Here is a 13,382-nt window from a genome sequence, read left to right as displayed (position 1 = left end):
CAACAAGGTCATTCCTACATTCAACGTCTTTCTTCTGAAAGGCGATCTCAGCCTTACAAGAGTCAAAATTTCTATAAACATGGGTTAAAAAATCACAGATGCTTTAGATATGATTTGATCCTATGACCAAATGTCAAGGGTGACCACAACAAAATGTTGGAGCCTGAGTGGGACAATGAACACTGGTTGAATTGGACAATACCATAATCCCCTTTCTAATGAAGAGGTAAAAAATGGTTCACATTATGAACAATCATGCAACTGTACCTTGTCAGCAGAAAATACAACTAGCAAACAGTATAACATAATCCTCACTTCACGAAATAAGGTAAAATAATAAGTACATGCAGCTTTTATTCATCTCATTACATAGGCAGGTTGTGGTTCATTCAACAGAAAGGTTAGAAAACTCAATCTGTAAAATATGCTGCTATTTGTCTTTATACTGCAGGTGGACACAGGGTAACCTTGTCCTGCTGCAGAGCTTCTTTAATAAAATTTAAAACAACTGAGACTAATTCAGCTTGATGTGATGTGTATCCATGATCAGCTCCTTCTACAACATGTAATTTGTGGTTCGGTATTATCTTGGCAAACTCTAATGCATCTTGAACAGGGATGACCTCATCAGCAGATCCATGGACTGTCAAGATCCTGTATATACAGTAATGGTGATTATTTTTACAGTAAAAAAAAAAAATTATATTTCAATAACACTATGAAATGATATGCATAATGTGATTGGTGAAAATTGCCAGTTATACAGATAGTTATCAGCACCATAGTCAGCTGTAAGAAAATAGCCCATTTTAGATTTACAACAAGAACAACCCTTATGCCAAAATCTGAAGTCAATCTTAGCTCCACCCCCCCCACCCCCAACCCAAAAAAGAAAGAGAGAGAGATACATGTATTGTTAATGGTAAAACATTAAGTATTAGGCAAAAAAATTATAAAATGTCCCTAATAGCAAAAGCAACCTACTACAAGTCCGCAGGTTTTTAATTGGGATGTTATGGCATTCCCTTCACCATAAGTAAGGTGTGGAGAGTGAGGGTTCAATCCAGTTGCATGAGTTGTATTAACCAACAAAAAAAATTTCTTCATAGCCTCTGTTGGTCAATTTGTTTTATATGGGTTGGACTTTTGGGACCCACCAAAATATGGGTCGACCCAAAACAGTGCAAGTCCGAGTCAGGTCCGGTCAAAATTTCAGTTTTCACTATTGCATTTTCAGTTTTCACTATCGCATGAACCGTATCATCCGTAGAGTGATGAAGTGAAATTCTTCCTCTACAAAATTTTCTATTCTAACCATTGGAGTCATTGGACCCATTTCTGTTTACTTTTCACTCAATATTTGTCTTTCTTTTAAATCTTAATTCTTATTTATTCACTTTTATATGCAAAAGGTGGACTTGACAAGGTTAAAATCATGATATGGTCCGCATCTAGTTTTGTTTTTATGCCCTTTCATGGTGATGTTAAGATTAGTAAACAGTTTTGGATTGTATAACCTTAAGTATTTATGTATTATTTAACTTGAACAGTGTAAATTTAAGATTTATGTATTATTTAACGTTTGTTTATTTGTTCTCTTATTTGTATTGAAAGGAATATGAGGAAGATGAAAACAATATGATTAAGTTATATATATATATATATATATATATATATATATATATATATATATATATATTCATGTGGAAAAAAATTTGCAGGTCATTCCAGGTCGACGTGACCTATAAGAGACCGGGTGAGGGTCATAGGTTAGGTAACTCATTTCTAACCCAAAGCCGGATAGATCAAAACCCAAACCAGATCGACCTCACAAGTTTTCCAGATCTAATTATGCATGGGTCATTCCAGATTTCAAACATGGCATAGTTAACAAGGTAACAAATTCTGAAAATCAAGAAAGTGGCACAACAGTAAATATGACCTTAGATACAAAGAGAAAGTGATATAGGATTGGACAAAGTTTACCTCCAAACCCAAGTGGAGATTAAAACAATTATCCACATGTACTTTTAGTCACATGGCCTATTTAATAAGTCATGTGACTTGTTTAAATAATACCAATAGATGGTTTTATGAGTTGCCACATAATTGGTTGGAAGAGATTCCTCTAAACCAATTTGGAGGAAAACTTCATTCTACAGGATTTGACTAGTGAATAGATCCCCCCCCCCCCCCCCTCTTTTTTTTCCCCTTCCTTCTCTTTGTTCCTAACTGAGCCTGAGCCCAAGTTAAGCAGTGAGCCTAACAGGCTTACAAAAAGCCAAAAAACATGGTTTAATCTTTGTGGGATATCAAGCTTTGTTTCATTCATCTAGAAAGAAAAAAATTGCTAGCAGAATGTTAGAAATTGTGAACCATCAAGAAAAAATATGCTATGTAATTATGTTTTCATATTAACTAAGAACATTATGTAAAGTTTCATAAAATATGATAAACTTGGTCAAGCAAGAGATGAAAGAACACATAAAGGCAAAATGCGAGACAAATTAACTCACCGGCACTCTTTGTCTATCTTAAGGCATGCTTCATGCATATTTGTGCTTAGGCGTTCCAGTAAACTTTCCTCAGTCACCCGGTAATCAACACTTCCTATGAAGTATCAAAATATAAGTCATGTTGTCTTTATAAGTCATTTAAATAGTATTCCCTCTGACCCAAATTGTTGGTCATGTTTAGAAAATCTAACTTTTTAAGGGAACATCATTTAATGCGTTGTCTTTAGTCAAAATGTATAAGTTTACACAACTACCCTCATTAATTTAAACTTTAATAAAAGAATGGTATTAAATTTTTAAATAAAGTAAAGGGTAAATTAAGAAATTTACATATTAACTTTCAAAGAGGACTATATTTGGGGACATCCTAAAATGGAATAGAGGACCAACAATTTGGGACAAAGGGACTAATAGTTAATTTTTCTTTTTCAAAATTCACTTGACAGAAAATAAGCAGATAGATCTGCCATTATTGATGATGGAGTTATGCTTGATCCAAAATTCTCTAAAAGGCGGATTAAGCTTGAGCATATGCAAAACATTGAGGAAGAAAAGCATGTAAAAACAATTACTTTGTAAACTGAAAGATTTCATATCATCAAGCATACATGACCTTGTTAGATAGAAATTAACAGATTACCTGTGTTAGTCTTAACATCAATGAATCCATCCTCTTTGATTCTTTGCATAAACTCTTTCCCCACACGTTCTTCAATGCCTTTATTCAGGTCATAACGGCCAGAAAGATTGACAACTGTGTGAATATCATGATACTTAGCAGGGTAGAGTAGCACCACATTGCCTCCTGCATTTACATTTTCAGCACTTACAATGGATGAATTTACACATAAAAAGTCATTATTTTACTATTGAACTTCAAGAAAACTAGGTAAAAATACTGACACAAAAATGAAAGATCAACTTTTAAGACAAATGCAAGGCAACATACGTGATGAAATGAGATTTGTGTCATTTGATGATTGTGGATGCAATTTCACATAGAAGTTGAATCTAAAGATTACAAATTCTAAATATCTCATTTTGAAGCAAGAACCTTGGAATATATTTTAAATACTACACCAAAGTAATATGTGCATTTGGGAAGATCAAGCAGATAGAAATTATTCGCATTAACTACTAAGGAAATATTCCATAAGCAGAAGCTAATGCACAAATATCAGTGTGCATCTATGTTTATATGAACAGCACCAGGACATGGACAGCTATCATGACATACACACTCAATCCCTCCCATGACTGCCAGCCTGCTGCTTCCACCATTCCTACTAGCACCACTATTCTGGAAACCGGATATCCTCTCCTCCATTTAGAGGAAACATTTATTCAGGACTGGGTCCCATCAAAACAACATTATTTCTAGAACTCTTGCTTTGAGATTCAAAAGACTTTTATAAATGTAAAGAAGGCCCAAAAATGAAGATGATGATAGGAGTAAAACAAGAGGATAGAGAATCCGGTTGGGGCCCAATGGGGCAAGGGGGCATAAGACTTTTTTCCAGCTCTATTTAGTCATCAAAGAGGAGAAAAACCATGTATAAAATTTTTCCTTTCTTATCAGTGATATTCATATGTTGAGTATGTTAACAGTTTACCTTTACTATGCCCAATAATTGCACTTATTACACGGTTTGCTCCAGAGAAGTGTTGGATTACAGCATGCAAGTCATCAACCTCTCTCCAATAGTTAGCATACTGAAATACACCTTCACTTTCCCTGAAACAGCAAAATGGAGCACTAAAATCGCATGAAAGGAAATGTGTTGGGTAAGAACTACCAAGATTGACACTCAAAAACTAGAACATATATCACAACTTAAAACCACAGAAGAAGAACACGATACAGATGGAGGAACAAGCATATGTCAGTAAAATAAAAATGCTGTCATTCTTTCAACAATTGCAATGTTAACTTCTTCTTCTTCTTTTTGTTGTTGTTGTTGTTGGCAAATCAATCTTATTGTCCTAGAGAGGCTAAAATGTCTGGCCAATATAGTACAAATTGAAGATAATAGTCTCCTTCATTAAGAACAATAACAGGAATTTCACTATGGTCATTAACTAAACCAGACTATCTATAATAACAAAATCAAAAATAGATAAATAAGTTGTATGCTACCATACAACAAGCCTATAAAGTGTTTCACATATGTGCTCAACCATGAGCAAATGACTTCTCATGTGGTTAGGATTTTGCTTGTACTTCAATCAAAGAGAATAGATAACCCTGGCAATAGAAGTGAAGGATTAAATACAATTCTACACGCATCAAAATAATGTGGTATTACTTTTGAACTAAATCATTACATTAAGACTGATGGATTTCAAGTTTAGGTTTTTTGATGACTCACAACTCCATTCAGCAACACATTTGGTAAGGAGTCTGTGGACTAGGCTTTCATTTGATAAAGTTACAGCAGATAGCAAGGTGCAATTCCATAAGATTCTTAGATTATATAGAGAAAATTAATTCACTTTTTTTAAGGAAAAAATTGATTGCTGCTAAAACTTTCATGAATGATGAGATCAGCCAAGAACAGCAGCAACCGGAGATGCAGAATTTGCATTTAGGTACCTGTTATATTACATTATTAAATCATCCACCATTACAAGTTATCTGCCATCTATTACTATAGTAGTTGTGGAACTGCATAAATATATGTAAAGACTATCTTCAAACAACTAGACGATAGACGTAGCACAAGTAAAGAAATCTTTATAATAATCTTTTAATTGTCCAAACATTTACAACCAGTAATTCTACCAGCTTACCCATTTCCGGCAAAGTCAAAACGGAAGGCACTGATTCCTTCATTTTCCAGTGAAACAGCAAGGTTTGCCATAGTATTATATTCCTGGAGATGGAAAAACATCAGTTGTAAAACTCTTCCTCAAAAGGAAGCCAAGTTACAATGTTTGCCTATATATTCATAAATTTACACATATTTACATAATTACATCCAACAATCTCATTTTTGGAAAACATTACTATGAGAGTACTAAATAAAACTGGCAGGAACAGCTAGAGAGGGGGGGGGGGGGGGGAACTAAACACTTTTCTTATTAGAATTAGAAACACCAACCTTTGAGGATCGAAAACCATGGCATAAGATTATAACCTCTGAAGATCCAGTTTCATGCAATATGCCCACAAGTTTTTCTTCATATTTATTTGGTATTATGACTTTCTGCTGAACCGCTGAAATGATGCAATTCAAAAATCAGCAATAACTTTTTAGACATATATCGAGAAAAACAACATGCTAGAATGGTTTATCATCTTAGAATGACCTTTCCAAACTTGCAAAGGAAGTAAAAAGAGTGTTCAAAGTTTATCTTAACTCTTTGAAATGTTAAAGAGGACAATTTCCCAAGTCAAGCAACAGTGAAGCTTTGCTCTAATACCCCCAGAAAAAGACTTAGAAACAAAAAAAATTTTAGCAAACCTGACCAACTCATAAACCAACTTGAACACTATAACTAATCCCAAACTTCTTCGCCAACAAAAGCCAAACCCTGCAAGGCCGAATCTACCAAATGCAAATCTTGATTCAATAACAAAACATCACAAATCAAATTCACAAAAATGTTGAAGGTATCTCCATAAAACAAAGTAACATTTCTATTATTTCACATCAGATTCAATTCATGGAAGCTAGTATGAAATGAAGCACAAAGACCATCACACATAACATAAAAATCTTCTCTGGGTGTTTCACTAATCCTATTTCTCTTCCATAATGCTTTAAGCTAAATCCTCACTGTCATATAAATTATTGCATAAAACAAAAACAAACCAAATAAAAAAAACAAAAACCATCGGTTACAAAATGAGCATCACATATAATGCATCCTTTATTATCTAAATCCACGAATTTGCTATTATTTGCTAACGGGTCCTGCTCAATTTCACGGTTTGTTTCTCGCACATAAACTAGGTCACACACACAAAAACAGGGACATACATTTATGCACATATACATAGATATATAGGTATGTATGAGTGAAATGATGAATTTTGTTACCTGGGTTTTGTGCAGTTTGGGCCATCTTCAAGGTTCTTGTTGTGGAGCTGTGATTGCCTGAGGAGAAGAAGCGCACCTGGTTAAAAGAAGATCTTGGTGAGATGGGTTTTTTGAAAATCAGTGAATTTGGGATTGGGAGCACTTGATTGAAATTATAGTTGCACAACAAAAGGGTTTCCATTCCTGATTTATTACTTACAGCTTGTTATCTTCAGACTTCAGACCTCAGAGTTCTAACCTTCCCTTGTGTTTGGAAGTGGACAACCAGTGAGTGATGATCATTTACAGCGTTTTTGTTTTTCTACAAGTAAGGCCCGGTTGGTATCGGTGTCATTACAATTATTTTTACGCATTATCCATACGTAAAAAATACAACTACGTTACTGGAATAACATTACCAAATCAGTCCTAACTTCTTTTTTTTTTTTTTTTTTTTTTTTTTTGTGTGCGCAATGTAATCCCTTACGATTTTTTTTTGGCCCTGGATAATAGTATTTTTGTTGTTGTTGAGAGGAATGGAAAATCGTAATTGGTAACGAGAACTTTTTTTTTACTTGATGGAAGTTTGTTGGTGACTTGGTAAAGTTTCTTCTCCTTAAATAAGGTCTTGCATTCGAGTTCAAGCGATACTAAAAACAGTTCCATTAATATCTTGGTTGGATGTTAACGAACAATTATTATAAAGTAGACCCCAAAAATTTCAATCCCTATCATATTTGTATTGAAAAAAAAAAGTTGTATATGTAAAAGTACATCTAATACTATTACCTTTCAATATAAAATTTTTAATAGATATTATAAAGTTTCAACTTATAAATTTTGCTCTATAATGAATATTCTTTATCAATCAAGTCAAGATACTGATTGATTTTTTAGTATAGGCTATATTTCTTGCTTAATAACAAGAGACTTACTAATCAATCAAATACACATACACACATATATAAGTAGAAATATCACGTGAGAATGCATGAGATTCTACCAAATGACATATTCTTCATTTAGGCTTCCACCTCAACAAAGATTATATTTATGTCAAAATATTAGTTCATTGAATGTGTCCATGGGTTAAATGCACATATTAATTATTTATAGGCATGCACTAATTATATATATAAATAGTTTATAGATTATGTTAACGGGCACCGCAAGGTCCACTTGACTAGAATTAAGGCTTTCATTAAGAATTGGGGAGGACAGGAAATAAGATAAGTAGGAAAGGGAGATAAGAAAGGACAGTGCTGATCATGGGGTGGAGACGTTCAAGAAGATGGAATAGAATTGGGGAGGGGTGACGTGTCAATCATAAAGAGAAAGGAAGGCTACGTGTAGTTCAATAGGTGCTCAAGAGGTGAGTAGTATTTTCAGTAATTAGTTACTAATCTACCATTTCTTATTCTTAGGTGGCGTTTGGATCCAACTTATTGTGTGTCTGCGTTTTGTACATCACGTTTCCTTCTCTCTCTCTTTTTTTTTTTTTTTTTTTCCTTCTGCTACTGCACGCGTCAGGGGGACAATTTTTACTGTTCATGCTAACGTTCATGAACAGTAGCTGTATATTGTTGACTTTTCAGCCATTTTCATCACATCAGTGGGTCCCGTGCACTGTTCACGAGACCCACAAATTTCACTTTTCGACAACTTTTTCATTAAAAATAGGTCCCACAATACTATTCATTTAAAAACTATTTTGTTACAGTGTTTTCAGTTTTTAATTTTCAGCAATAAGTTCTATCCAAACGGACCCTTAAAATCACAATCAACCCAAACATAGAAACTAACATAACCATATGACTTTGTAACATTCAAGTCTTATATTTATCTTCGTATAAGATTAATGAACTCAAGTCATTAAAATAATAATATGTATACAATTCCTAAAATATAGTCACTCAATTGTTTATAATCCTTACAAATTTTACTCATAGATACTTCAATATATTTCAAAAGTACTTATAATTTATTTAATGGTATTATAAAATAACATGTTATATAAATGCCTTTTTATCAATTATAGAAAATGTGTGTTAGGACATATGTGGTACTTGTTATGAACATATGTCATTTAGAATTGGTCAATTCTTTGACAAAACACACTTTACTTGTATTTGGGTAGATCTAGGATGGTTTAAGTCTTCAAGCAACTTTATGTTCAAGTCAAGAGTTAAAGGCATGCAAATCTGTTTAAAAAACAAATGAAGAATTGTTGTATTTTAAAGCTCGATAGATAGCACAACAGATTGAATCTATCGAGGTTTAAAATGAGCTTTTAGCCCGAAACTCGATAGCATCTCGACAGATAGCCTATCTATCAAGGTTTACGAAAATCAGATTTTTAGATCTGTTTTTCATGCATATCCAAGCTATTTGTGTAGAGTTTCTTTTCTCACAACCTTAGACATATATAAGGATCATTTTAAGGGTTGTCTCGGGGTGGTTGCACTTGTTGTTACATGCATATTGTAATCGGAGACAATTTGCTCTAGTTCATCTTTCTCTTGAAGAAGCTGCTGCGTTTGTACATCGTAGGGTTTTGTAACCAAGGAGCTTCTTGATCTTCATCGTGTGGATGAACTGAAAAATTTTGCAGCCAATATCTTTCTCAAGTTGGTGTGTAAGCTGCGTACTGGGATCCGCGTATTGATTGATTAGTCACGTACTGGGAGCCGTACATTGAAAGGAGAGATTGTCATTACATTACAAGTCCAATTGTGTATTGAGGTAAGGGTTCAACTGTAGATTGATATAAAGTACTGAGATTTCTTTACTTGTAACCGCTTGTTTTGATAATAGTGAATTCACTCTGTAGGGTTTTTCCTCAGTGGTTTTCCCCATTCGTAAACAAATCATGTGTGTCAAATTTATTTTCCACTGTATTTAACTTAGTTGGTGATTTGTTTGTGCTACCATACATATTTCATGTTAAATTAACTTAATTAATTTACTTGGCTAATTAATTGGTTAATTTACCCAATGGGTCAATACTTTCTTGGTCTATCAAGTGGCATCAGAGCGGACACACTCTGATTAGGGTTAATCTTTGCTGTGTGATTAATTGACCCCTGTTGTCATGGCTACAATCGGCAAGAAAAGATCTTTTGATTCAAATACATCTTGTTTTTCTAATCTTTATTTGATTGAGTGTCTCAGAAAATGCAAGTCTAAAAGTTATTTGAAAGCTGTCATGAACAAAGAAGAAACTAGACTGCCTCAGAATGAAAAATTTGCAAAGGAGTTCGTTTGAGAATAGTGAAGGTTAAAGGCTTAATTCACTTGATTAGAATTAAGGCTTTCATTAAGAATTGGGGAGGACAAGAAATAAGAGACCAAGTAGCAAAGGGAGATAAGAAAGGACAGTGCTGAGCATTGGGTGGGGACGTTCAAGAAGATGGAATAGAATTGAAGAGGGGAAATGTGTCAATCATAAAGAGAAAGGAAGGCTACGTGTAGTTTAATAGGTGCTCAAGAGGTGAGTAGTATTTTTAGTAATTAGTTACTAATCTATCATTTCTTATTCTTAAAATCAAAATCAACCCAAACATAGAAACTAACATAACCATATGAAGGAATCAAAAAAAAAAAAAAACCATATGACTTTGTAACATTCAAGTCTTATATTTATCTTCGTATAAGATTAATGAACTCAAGTCATTAAAATAATAATATGTATACAATTCCTAAAATATAGTCATTCAATTGTTTATAATCCTTCCAAATTTTACTCATAGATACTTCAATATATTTCAAAAGTACTTATAATTTATTCAATGGTATTATAAAATAACATGTTATATAAATGCCCTTTTATCAATTATAGAAAATGTGTGTTAGGACATATGTGGAACTTGTTATGAACATATGTCGTTTAGAATTGGCTAATCCTTTGACAAAACACACTTTACTTGTATTTGGGTAGATCTAGGATGGTTTAAGTCTTCAAACAACTTTATGTTCAAGTCAAGAGTTAAAGCCATGTAAATCTATTCAAGAAACAAATGAAGAATTGCTGTATTTTAAAGCTCGATAGATAGCACGACAGATTGAATTTATCAAGATTTAAAAGGAGCATTTAGCCCGAAACTCGACAGCATCTCGACAGATAGCCTATCTATCGAGGTTTACGAAAATCAAATTTTCAGATCTGTTTTTTATGCATATCCAAGCTATTTGTGTAGAGTTTCTTTTCTCACAACCCTAGACATATATAAAGATTATTTTAAGGACCGTCTTGGGTGGTTACACTTGTTGTTACATGTATATTGTAATCGGAGACAATTTGCTTTAGTTCATCTTTCTCTTGAAGAAACTGCTGCGTTTGTACGCTGTAGGGTTTTGTAACCAAGGAGCTTCTTAATCTTCATCGTGTGGATGAACTGAAAAATTTTGCAACCAACATATTTCTCAAGTTGGTGTGTAAGTCGCGTACTAGGATCCGCACATCGATTGATTAGTCACGTACTGGGAGCCGTGCATTGAAAGGAAAGATTTTCACTACATTATAAGTCCATTTGTGTATTGGAGTAAGGGTTCAACTGTAGGTTGGTATAAGGTACTGAGATTTCTTTACTTGTAACTGCTTGCTTTGATAATAGTGATTTCTCGGGAGTGGTGACCTTAAATTCACCTGGTGAGGTTTTGTCTCGGTGGTTTTCCCTATTCGTAAACAAATCACCTATGTCAAATTTATTTTTTATTGTATTTAACTTAGTTGGTGATTTGTTTGTGCTACCACGCGTATTGCATGTTAAATTAACTTAATTAATTTACTTGGCTAATTAATTAATTAATTAATTTGCCCAATGGGTCAATACTTTTTTGGCCTATCAAGTGGTATCAAAGTGGGCACACTCTGATTAGGGTTAATCTTTGTTGTGTGATCAATTGACCCTGGTTGTCATGGTTATAATCGGCAAGAAAAGATATTTTGATTCAAATACATCTTGTTTTTCTAATCTCTATTTGATTGAGTGTCTCAAAAAATGCAAGTCTAAAAGTTATTTGAAGTACTGGGATCCGCGCATCGATTGATTAGTCGCATACTAGAAGCAGTGCATTGAAATGAGAGATTGTCACTACATTACAAGTCCATTTGTGTATTGAGGTAAGGGTTCAACTGTAAGTTGATATAAGGTACTAGGATTTCTTTACTTGTAATCTCTTATTTTGATAATAGTGGATTCTTGGGAGTAGTGATCTTAAATTCACTCGGTGGGGTTTTGCCTCGATGGTTTTCCCCATTCGTAAACAAATCACCTATGTCAAATTTATTTTCCGTTGCATTTAACTTAGTTGGTGATTTGTTTGTGCTACCATGCATATTGCATGTTAAATTAACTTAATTAATTTACTTGGCTAATTAATTTTTTAATTTACCCAATGGATTAATACTTTCTTGGCCTATGAAGTGGTATCAGAGCAAGCGCACTCTAATTAGGGTTAATCTTTGCTATGTGATCAATTGACCCCTGTTGTCATGGCTGCAATCGGCAAGAAAAGATCTTTTGATTCAAATGCATCTTGTTTTTCTAATCTCTATTTAATTGAGTGTCTCTAAAAATGAAAGTTTAAAAGTTATTTGAAAACTGTCATGATGATTATTAAAAAGGATATAAATGTGACAAAGATGAAACTAGACTGCCTCAGAATGAAAATGTGCGGAGGAGTTCGTTTGAGAAAAGTGAAGGTTAAAGGCTTTATTCATAAATGGTAGATGAAAGAAAATATCATCCCTACGGATTTGTCATCTAAGCATTAGGTGTGCTTTATGATGAAGTCTGCATTTAAGGTAATGGACACATGTTTGTGGTACCTTGACAGTGGATGCTCACAACACATGACTGGAAACCGTTCTCTCTTTAAGATTTTTGAGTCCAAGAAAGGTGGAAATGTCACCTTTGGTGATGGGAGCAAAACACATATAAAAGGGAAAGGAGCTATCTCTCTACTTGAACTGTCAGATATTGCTAATGTGCTATATGTAGAAGGTCTGAGGATGAACCTATTGAGTATAAGCTGGATATGTGATCAAGACTTTATAGTGTTATTCTCAAAAGGAAAATGCCTTGGGCTGAATAAGTTTGGGAAGAAACTCATCGGTGGTGTTCGCACTCTAGATAACTACTATGGATTGGTACCTGATGTTGATATTGTATGCAATAGTATTCGTTTGCCAAATGAAGACCTATAGCACCAAAGGATGGAAACAGTTAATGTTATTATTGATGATGCTTTCGACTCTAGTTCTGAGAAAATTATTGAGGAGATACCTAAGGAAATTATTCCTCCTGAACCTAGGGGTGTTCAAGAAATAGTTGATCAAGAGTCCGCAACTCCAAGTACTCCAAGTGTTGTAGAAGTTTCAGCAGACATTCCTACCTCACCTGATTTCGAGTCTCATGAAGAGAAAGGACCTTCTTCCAAGATCAAGTTGAATCACCCTCCTGAAGTTATTGTGGGAAATATGAATGAACTTACACTAAGAAAACGTATAGTTGATAAATGTGTTGTTAACTTTGTGTCTTATTCTTGCAATTTGTCACAGGTTGAACCCACCAAAGTTGAGGAAGCTCTCCAAGATGAAAGCTGGGTTGAGGTCATGCATGATGAACTGTTTCTGTTTCAAAGGAATAATGTATGGACCTTAGTACCTAGACCAGAAGGTGAGCACATCATTGTCACAAAGTGGATATTCAACAATAAGACTGATGAGGAGGGAAATGTGATCTGTAATAAGGCTCATCTTGTGGCTCAAGCTCCTGTAGCTCGTATGGAATCCATCAGGATTCTCCTAGCCCTGGCATGTCACTTAAAGTTCAAGCTTTAC

The 13,382-nt window shown here is 34.1% G+C and overlaps 1 protein-coding gene across 4 annotated transcripts; it reads right to left on the bottom strand.

The window, feature by feature from the left end:
- Positions 1–183: 183 nt before the first annotated feature.
- LOC142621778 (uncharacterized) lies at positions 184–6,898 on the bottom strand. 4 transcript variants are annotated; one of them, XM_075795140.1, is made up of 9 exons: positions 6,759–6,820; positions 6,560–6,616; positions 5,981–6,064; positions 5,618–5,733; positions 5,307–5,389; positions 4,130–4,251; positions 3,157–3,321; positions 2,517–2,610; positions 184–654 (listed from the first exon to the last, which is right to left on the bottom strand). In XM_075795140.1, the coding sequence occupies exons 3-9, from the start codon at positions 5,991–5,993 to the stop codon at positions 441–443; spliced, it is 807 nt and encodes a 268-aa protein (XP_075651255.1). In that variant the 5' UTR covers positions 5,994–6,064; positions 6,560–6,616; positions 6,759–6,820; the 3' UTR covers positions 184–440. The 4 variants fall into 4 exon arrangements, with proteins under 4 accessions (XP_075651255.1, XP_075651252.1, XP_075651253.1 ...); XM_075795137.1 differs by lacking the exon at positions 5,981–6,064 and having other exon boundaries at positions 6,560–6,635; positions 6,759–6,898; XM_075795138.1 differs by lacking the exon at positions 5,981–6,064 and having other exon boundaries at positions 6,759–6,858.
- Between the last annotated feature and the right edge of the window lie 6,484 nt (positions 6,899–13,382).

The sequence above is a fragment of the Castanea sativa genome, chromosome 1, assembly GCF_040712315.1.
Source record: "Castanea sativa cultivar Marrone di Chiusa Pesio chromosome 1, ASM4071231v1".
NCBI lineage: Eukaryota > Viridiplantae > Streptophyta > Magnoliopsida > Fagales > Fagaceae > Castanea > Castanea sativa.
Note: the sequence above shows the minus strand (reverse complement) of the source record. Positions and strands in the feature narration are given on the sequence as shown.

What these genes read in the sequence shown, in the direction of transcription:
- LOC142621778 (XM_075795137.1), bottom strand. Translation starts at nt 6,584, where the DNA reads ATGGCCCAAACTGCACAAAACCCAG. An exon ending in CCAAACTGCACAAAACCCAG is followed by an intron (nt 5,734 to 6,559) that starts GTAACAAAATTC and finishes GCATCATTTCAG; the next exon opens with CGGTTCAGCAGAAAGTCATA. An exon ending in TGATGTTAAGACTAACACAG is followed by an intron (nt 2,611 to 3,156) that starts GTAATCTGTTAA and finishes GATACTTCATAG; the next exon opens with GAAGTGTTGATTACCGGGTG.